Consider the following 9,436-nt stretch of genomic DNA (forward strand, 5'->3'; position numbering starts at 1 on the left):
TCTCTCTCTCTCTCTCTCTCTCTCTCTCTCTCTCTCTCTCTCTCTGTCTGTCTCTCTCTCTCTGTCTGTCTCTCTGTCTCTCTCTCTTTCCAAGGATTTTTCGAGGATAGAATCATACTAACACAACATAAAACTGGACTATAAGCACCTTGAAAAACTTGTAAGAAAATGAGAAAGAAAAGATAATTAACTTTTTGATGTTCTGCCTCTAAATACATATATTGAAAATATTTAATGATTGCTGTTTAATTAGCCAGCCTGGAATACCCATGTGTCTCAGAAAAGTTCAAATGGGTAAAAAGGAGTGTGTGTGTGTGTGTGTGTGTGTGTGTGTGTGTGTGTGTATGTGGCAGGGGTAGGGTTCCAAGAACAATATAAGTGGTTAAGAAGAAGAAAAGGAACATGGCGATGGGAAGAATTCTCAGATAAAGAAGGTATGGCCAAGTTAAAAGCATCAACAAAGATTTTAGTAGTTTAGTTTAGTAGGGAATGGACTCTGTACCGTCTAATTTTATGCCAACTTGCCACAAGCTCATCAGGGACTCAAGTGAGAAAATGCCTCCATAAGTCAGGCTGCAGACAAGCCAGTAGGGCATTTTCTAAATTAGTGGTTGATCAGGGAGTCCTAGCCCTTTGTGGGTAATGCTACCCCTGGTCTGGTGGTTCTCAGTTCTGTAAGAAAGCAGGCTGAGCAAGCCACGAGGAGCAAGCCAGTAAGCAGCACTCTTCCATGGCCTTCCATCTCCTTCTGCCTTCAGGTTCCTGCCCTGCTTGAGTTCCTGTCCTGACTTCCTTTGATGATGAGCTGTTATGCAGAACTATGAATGAAATAAACCCTCTCCTTCCCAATTTGCTTTAGTAATGGAGTTTCATCACAGCAATAGGAAGATTAACTAAGACACTCTTCATAAGGTGTGTGACAGAATCAAAATTCAAAATGACTTCAGTGCAAGGGCAAAGCCAACTTGAGGGAAATGTAATCATACATCTAGAAAAAAATCTCATGCTAATTTTTAAGAAAGTCAATTCAATAAACATAAGGGGCAAAATCCTGAGTAAAAGAACCTACAGCAGAAAAGGCACTAAAATGTACTTTCAAAGTAATCACCTGCCCACTGTGAACTTGGAGGGTCATCTGCTGTAGAAAAGGCCCACTGCTCAGAACACAGCAGAGAGTGGTTTTCTATGTTGATCAGTCAGCACAGTGGGTCTCTACCTTCCTAACGCTATGACCCTTTGGAGTTCTTCATGTTGTGGTGACCCCCAACCATAAAGTCATTTTTGTTGCTACTTCATAACTGTAAATTTGCTACTGTTATGAATCATAATGGGAATATCTGATACACGGGATATCTGATATTTGATCCTTTTGAAAAGGTCTTTTGGCCCCCCCAAACAGGGACCCACAGGTTGAGAACCACTGACCCAGCCAGTCCTTGACCACTAGAGACAGAGTTCAAAGGGTGGGCATTGCTTGGCTTGAATGCACAAGATATAGGGGCAGTGTCTTTAGGAAAAAGACAAGACTGTATCCTGTGATGAGGGTGTAAACACTTTTGAGTATTACACATGGGAATAAGATACACAATGGCTTCTTAAAGAAACATTAGAAGGGAAACCTGGTGTCAATTAGGAGTACTTAGGAATAAAGGTGTATGTATGCCTTGGGACAGATGGCCCCTGCAGCAATGGCTGTATAGAAACAGAGGAAGGTGGCCATCAATTGTGGAAGGTTAAGTAAAAAGCAACTTCTAGAACAGGGTAGGGAGCCTCTGACCTCAAACCGCATTGATTCAGAGGATTTTTTTTTTCTATGAGTCACAGAAAGACAAGTACTGGGCACTGTAATACACACACACACACATACTCACACACATACACACACACACTGAAACAAATTTCACAACCCCTGCTTATGCCCTTTTGGATACCGTCTCATATTTTTCTTTGTTATTCTACTGTATTTTTCTTTTGAAAAAAATGGTAGGTCAGGACCTCCTCAATGGGTCCAAATACCTTCCAATCTGTCATCTTTCATAATTTGAGAACTGGCGTCCTTGAAGCTGAGACAGAGGTGAAGCTTAAACATCCTACAGACATTAACTAGGAAACTGGGCTCAAGGTACTTACATCACACTAGGGAAATATTTTTGAGAGCAGATTTGGGTGGAGCAGGAAGCCACCCTCCAGGAGATGTGGTGATGTGGTAACACATACAGAATGGCCTGGAGAGTAGAGGTTGCCCTGTTGGCCTAAGGTAAAGTAGACCAAATACATAGTGCCATCAGATACTTGTGGTCCCTTTCAAACAAACCATGGTGGTTCCTCCGATTTAACATTTAATGCTTGCTGAGGGACACTGAATTCGCTGATGGCTTAAGAGCATCTCCCACTTCCCACTTCATGAGCGCCAGCTCAGGTGCCAGTGTCATGGGCTTCTCTAAAATCTCCTGGTGCCTTGAACCCAATGCGGCCGGTACACTGATGATCACCTTTTGATGTGGTTTCTTTCATTTTTCTGTTTCTCTAGACTGAAAGCTCAATGATCATTGGGACTTTATCCTGTCCCTCTCTGCATTCCTTGAGAAGTCTCCATGGTCTTTCAAAAGTGCTAATACCGAAATTGCTCTCCTCCTTAAACTTAAAACTTTTCTGCGGTTTCCTTTTCCCTTCAGGATAAAAAGTGAACTCTTTCTTAATGCCTTCCTTGGTCTGACTCCTGCTTACTCCTCTCCCCACACATCGCTCCAGGCTTTCTCAGCAATTCCAGGAACAGTTTCTTCTTGCCTCTAAGCCATTGCTTAAGTGGCTTCCTCTAGTCTAACCCTTTCACATTGCTCCCTCCCTCCTCTTCTGCAGCATCCCTGATGTGTCTTTCCTTGCTACCTTAAGAAGCCTGCTCAGACGCCTTCAGAACTGGGTCACCCACAAATATGTGCAACTTTGATCTGTCAATTACAACTTTTGAGATTAAAAATAAGTTTGGATGCCAAGAAAGCATTCCCCAGAGGCCATGTCCTCAGCCCAACTGTGCCATTCAGCCCTCCAGACTCTACATCCCTCATGACATAGCTTATTTGCCTCTAAATATCTTACCCATGATGGGAACACACTCATTTATAACACAGGCTAGTATGAGTAGATGGCTATAGTAGACTTCCCTAGGGTGTTTGAGTAAATTAAAATATATTAGGAACAACAAGATACTCTAAGCCAATGGTCAAGAAAACCCAGCTGTTACCCTTTATGGGAGCAACACTCACTGAAGTCTTAAGGTTCACAGCTGCCTTCCTATAACAATGATAGAACAGAGTGTGTGAGATAGACCTTTGATTGCTGACAGAGCCAATATGATTTCTAGCCTTTCAAGAAAAGACCTGCCAATTCCTGACCTAAAGTGTGGTCCTTAACCTTCTTATGCCATGGTGACTGTCTGACAAAGCCTGTGTACCCCTTCTTAGAATGGTTTTATGTGCATAAATTTAGATGTATGGCCACAAACACTATGTTGACAGAAATAATATAAGTAGTAAGTATGGTATTTTCACATGTACCTCTTTATTAAAATGTTAACTGAGAGAACCCAGTGATGAATGTCAGTCACTGTGATAATTTCTGCCTAGCTTCTATTTGACATATGTACAATTGTGATGGGATTAGAAAAGGCAGTCAGTGGTGGGGCTCAGACAAAAGTCCCAAGAACTGCTTTGTCCCCATGGTTTGGAGTCGCCATTGATTTATGAAGACGGTGTCAGGTTTCACTTGCCAAAAGGAAAAATATAGTTATCTTCCAAGCAAGTACAGAGACCCCTTGACTTCTGTCTAAGGTGCTTTTGGGGGACCTAAAGACTACAAGATAAGCTTCTGGTTCTAAGGGAAGAGACTCAATCCCATAGATCAGCCAGGGCCCACAGGACAGCAGGGAGAGAAAGCCCCGTGCTCTCCATAGAGTTTCCACTGTCTCTTCCACAAGCCAATTTTATGCAAAGTTTGCTCCCCACAAAAATGAACTGTGGTATGAAGTCCAAACCATTAAGTCATCACATTAAAAAAAAATCTATTTGACCTTCAACTCTCTTGGCCTCTCTTTATTTACATACTGGTCTAAACTAATCAAATGACAAACAGATGAATGGAACAGGGCAATGATAAACTTGATGGACAGTTTGTCCTAGGTGGCCAAGCGAGCAGGCTTTTCCATTTGCAGTTTACAAATGGCTCCCAGAGTTGCTATGTGGGAATTCAATTTATATCAGCTCCCACCACCCTGACAAGGAGTTTCGCTAGGAACCATCACCGAATGAAGAATTGAAGTTTGAAGGGATCTACCTGTAGGACTGGAGGTCTTATTTCTGCAAAAACATTTATCCCTTTCATCTAAACCTGAGGCCTTAATGGCTAGCAGAATTTCTAGGACCATGTGGCCGTCTGCAAGGTGCTTCTGAGATTTTCAATTTTGCAAGTAAAGTAATAAAAAAGAATTCTTGCTTTCACACAGCATCATTTGTTAACTTGAAGTCTCAGCTGGCATCTAAGCTAGTCGTCTTATTGCTAATTTTGGTCCTTTTGGCAAAGAGAGCTTATACTTGTGCACCCAAGTTCCTAAATAATTTCTCCAAACAAACAGGAATGGGTTGACATTTTTCATTGCTTTCTGTTCTTTCTAAATGGATTGCATTAGCTTAGTTCTTTAGAGCTGGATATGTAGTTCAGGAGTAAGCAGGAGGTCCTCCAGCACAGAACAGTAAAATGACAGAGAAGAAAAGAATTCGTAAATGTTTTCAATACTAACGTTTGAGGGCTAGGAAAACTAATCCAGGTCCACGTTCTTCTTAAACACTGTGGTCATTGATCTGGTTTGCAGCTATGAATACTAGCCGTGAGTTAAGTTCTGAGAAGAAAGTTAGTGGTTCACTAATTTGTGAAGACCACTAAATCTCAGGTTTGATGCCTCCTGGGATGAAGTTGTAGTCAGAGCCTTCAAGTGAGTCACAAATACTGAGATTATTTGAAGCTTCATCATATACTGAACTGATAGCCTTTATTTTTTTTTTACAGAGTGTGTGTGTCTGTGTGTGTGTGTGTTTGTGTGTGTGTGCGCGTGCACGCATGCGCATGTGTGCGTGCATGAGCATGCTTGCCTGGCAACCCACATGTGGAGGTCAGAGAATAACTTGCTGTAACCAATTCTCTCCTTCCATCATAAGCTTCTGGCATCAAACACAGGCCATGAAGGTTTGCAGCAAGTTCCCCTTACCTGCTGAGCCATCTCACAGGTGCCTGCTAACCACTGTGTGGCTATCAAACAATAGCTGTAAATATCTTCCAGTGGTAGCTGGATGGTGACAGTGGGCCAAAGCGGGTTGGGCCATGGGTGAGACTGGCATGTGCAGAATCCACGTTGGATCTTTTCTGGGTTTTATTTCTGCAGTTGGTGGGGTAGGATCTTGGCTACTATAGTGGCCTCTAACAGAAGCAACAAAGGTTCCCTTCGCTATATTTCTCTAATGCTTTTTACATTATTTCCTTAAAAACAAGTGGCTGGCAATGTAATTCTTTTTAAAGTGCTGAGAGATATCTTTGGTCTTTTCCTCCTAAGATCATCTGAATTTTCTGGCTAAAGAAAGTCAGATTCACAGGGTTACCCAGCTTGCTCAGGGTTCTAGCTAGTTATTCAACCCATGACAACCAGTGTTCAAGTGTACCCCAGCATCTATCTGACATGTAATATGGGGTAGAATCCAGGAAAGATGGTAATATCTTTAGTAATGCCCTCTGATGGTTCCCCTCTCCCCATCTCAGACTTACTTCTCTTATTCCTTGTACCCAGAGCCTTCCCCGAACTATGCTTTGAGGGAACTAAAAACTCTGAGAGGTGTTGGAGGCTCAGAAGGCAAGGCCTTGTCTAGGGCCGCATGGCAGCTGAAGAGTTAAGGCCGCAGCGTCCTCTCCTGGCTCTGGTGATTCTGAAGGTAAATATTTTTGTTTTCTACTTCCTGTGTGCGTGGGAGTCTAGGAAACTGCTATTTCTCTGTTGTATCAACATCAGCCACAGAGTGAGCCTGAAAAATACAAGTTTTGAGTGCAGAATTCATAGGGAAGGAGAATTACCATCTTCGATGGGGGTTATACCCACGATGGGCAGACAATGAGAAGTTTTCATTTCTCAAAGTTTGAAGTTCTTTTAAGCTTTAAGTTCATTTTGTTCCGTTGGTGTTGTCTAATTTATTTGTGGAAGTAAATCATGTGTTAAATCCCTCCCAGGTCTTTTTTTCAACGAGAAAACTGGAGTCTTAGAACTCCAAATATTGCTTAAGTATTAGAACTGGGATTAGAATCATTTCTATTCTAGGCCCACTCCAGGCTTTGCCTGCAAGATATGTTGAGAGGCAGGATTATGAGCTATCTTCAGCCTTGGTCTGAACTTTGCCATAGTGCCCCTTCCCTCTCCCTCCCCCTTTTCCTTCACCCTTCTTTCTTCTTCCCCTCCATCCCCTTTCCTCCTCCCCCTTCTTCCTTTCCTTCCTCTTTTCCTTATTTCCTTCCTTTTTTTTTCTTCCAGGTTTCCCTACCATCCATTTGCCATTTCCCAAGAGTTGTTCTACAGTTTCCCCTTAAGGGTTCCTCCTCCTGAACCCTGAGCCTACACACTCCATGTCTGAAATTCCCATCTATGGTTGCATTCAGAGCTTACTATACAACCAGTGCTTGGCAAACTCAAAAATTCTCTCCACCCTGGCCATGGCGATCAGCTTGGACAATGGAAAAGACCCTAGGCTTGGCTAATCAGAATGCACATGGAAGTTCTGCTGGGTCTGAAGAGAAATCCATCCTCTCTTGAAAGTAAGGAGCTAAGCTTGAAGGCCATGAAACTTAAGTGTATGGGAAAGCCTGCTGGAAAATGAATCAGTGAACAGAGAGACGGATGGACGCAGACTGCTTAGGCGACATAGGTCTAGCGCTCCCTGAATTCAGACTAGCCACTAGACTTTACAGTCACAGAAACCAATACGTTATTGCTTCAATCTTCTTTCAAGTTTCTGCTGCTTGGAATTCATCAAGCTCTGCCTGAAAACAAGCTCAGAAGACACAGATGTCTGCTTCCCACAGCCCAGGAATAAACTGGGAGGTCAAGGCAGAAAAAAACAACTCATCACATCATGACAGGACCCTTTGACCCGGCTTCAGAAAGCCAGAGGAGTAAATCTTGCTAAGTCTCTTATGAATCCACAACATGGAGCCCTCAGAGAGGCCACTCATCTTTAATGCAGGGCAGACCGCCCCAGTCACTCACTTTCTACCCAGAATCAACTCGAGACCCAAATGCAGGCCAAAGACCTTGTATTGGGAATTCCTTTTGTTTGCCTTTTCTTCTTCTTTTTCTTTTTAAAATAAAATTGAGCAGCAGCTTGGCAATCATGAGTTCCACATGAATTTCTACAGCCCATCAAACTGCATAACAAGAGCTTAGGATGTAGATAGGAAGGAAGAAAGTTGAAATCAAACTTAGAAAGTCGCCCCAAGGTAATATGGATCTGGAGTGCATGGTGCCTGAATGTAAAGAGTTCTTCCCTCTCCCTCTGAGAAAAGCCAAAGCCATCAAATATTTACTTCGAATACAATACTTTAAAGTCAGAAGGGCAAGTTTCGAGCCTGAAATGAAGGCCAGCTTGTTGGTAAAGGTGCATAAAGTATTTCCGGAGCTCAGAGCAGTGTTGGCTGCAAACGAGGCTGGGGGAGTGGACAGTATCGCCAATGACAACTCACCCAAGATGAATATTCAGGGACACATGTTGGGCCAATTGCAAACATGGTCCTCCAAGACTATGCACCACCTTGAACACACACGTAGCTGAGGTCAAGTGAAGATCTGCCCCTGTCTTATATCATGTGTGATCTGACTTGTGACTTACCTAATGAATTCCACAGAATAGGACTGAATTGGGGCACTTCCTTCATTCTCTCCAGGTCTCCAAGAAAGGGCCACTTCAGAATCGGAAACCACAAGGACTTGTGGCTGTTGGGGTGCTGCAGGGGGCAGGCAGGAATCTAGGCAGGATGACAAACACAACTAGACTTGGCTAGTGGTCTCAGCTGATGAAGAGGTTGGGTACATCCAAAATAGGTGTATATTCTACTACCAAGACCCAAAACTCACACCAAACAACAAAACCATAGGCGATTTCACCATATAACATGCACTCATTGAAATCTTGTCCTCTTTTCTCATCCCAGAACCCCTAGCTGGCAAAAAACTCAGTTGGCTACACTGGCCCAAAGACACATGAATTCTACCCCTGAGAATCTTCTGCAACACCTCCATCTCCTATCAATCATTCTTCTGTTTCCATGTTGTAATTGGTACTTATCCCCAAGGAAACTACATCCTCATTGTGACTGTCACTTACTTTCTGACACTTCTGTATATATGTTTGTATGTATGTGTATGTATGACCAGAATACACAGTCATGGTAGGGCATGTGGTTGCATCTCCTCATATGTGAAAAGAATTGCTTCACCTGGTACTTACTACTGTCTACATGTCAAGACTTCCATACCGTCTTGTTTTGTGCACACTATTATTTAGGCTTGGGAGACTTTTCTACCTTTCTAAGCACTTCTTGTAATAGAGTGGAGATAGATTCATGTCACTTCCTGACAGAGAGCACAGGGTGGAGAGTGACTGCAATGGACCCAGGATCCACCTCTGTATCACATGGATGAATGTTTGCTGGACTCTCTCCCATTCTCTCCCCTTCTTCACTATCTTGATTCCTACCCACACGTTAGTCTCATTTCTTTTTAATTGTCTTGGTGAGTTCTTCCTGCATCCCTCTGTGGTAAGTCTCTGTAGTCTTTGGGTACCACATTTTACAATCTGTCCCAATGTACTGATCAATGTGCCTTGACTGGCCCTGCTGAGTTCTGATAAAGCAGACCCATGCTTACTGTGGTCACTACTGGCCTCTTAGAGCCACAAACAGTATCTGGCATGTGATTTTTGCTGTCTGAAGGCATAAGTACTTGGAAGGCCTCTCCCATCATTAATTATTTTGAGCCTATTTTTACCTTGAGACAAAGTAGTCACATGTCGAGGGAAGCTAAGCCTCCCCTTGCCAGTCTGGCTGTAGGCTGCTACGCTTACTTGATATTCAGTGCCTGGCTTCAAATCTCCAATCACTTCCTCCTGTCAATAACCAAACAAGAAAGATGTCAAAATTAGAAGTTCTACTTGAACAGTCTAGAGTAGTGGTTCCCAACTTTCCTAATGCTGAGGACCCTTTAATACAGGTCCTCATGCTGTGGCCATCCCAACCATACCATTATTTTCTGGCTACTTTATTTTTTATTTTTTATTTTTTGGTTTTTCGAGACAGGGTTTCTCTGTGTAGCCCTGGCTGTCCTGGCACTCACTTTGTAGACCAGGCTGGCCTC

General features: G+C 43.0%; 1 protein-coding gene across 2 annotated transcripts in view; it reads right to left on the bottom strand.

The window, feature by feature from the left end:
• The window catches only part of Egflam (EGF like, fibronectin type III and laminin G domains), a 177,763-nt gene that overhangs the window by 82,444 nt on the left and 85,883 nt on the right, over nucleotides 1-9,436 (bottom strand). For both annotated transcript variants that reach the window (XM_021183287.1, XM_021183286.1), the window contains exons 4-5: nucleotides 9,071-9,188; nucleotides 7,914-8,049 (exon numbers count right to left, since the gene is read on the bottom strand). In XM_021183287.1, the coding sequence (XP_021038946.1) occupies nucleotides 7,914-8,049; nucleotides 9,071-9,188 (254 nt within the window). The remainder of the gene's footprint in view (nucleotides 1-7,913; nucleotides 8,050-9,070; nucleotides 9,189-9,436) is intronic.

The sequence above is a fragment of the Mus caroli genome, chromosome 15, assembly GCF_900094665.2.
Source record: "Mus caroli chromosome 15, CAROLI_EIJ_v1.1, whole genome shotgun sequence".
In the NCBI taxonomy this organism is placed as follows: domain Eukaryota; kingdom Metazoa; phylum Chordata; class Mammalia; order Rodentia; family Muridae; genus Mus; species Mus caroli.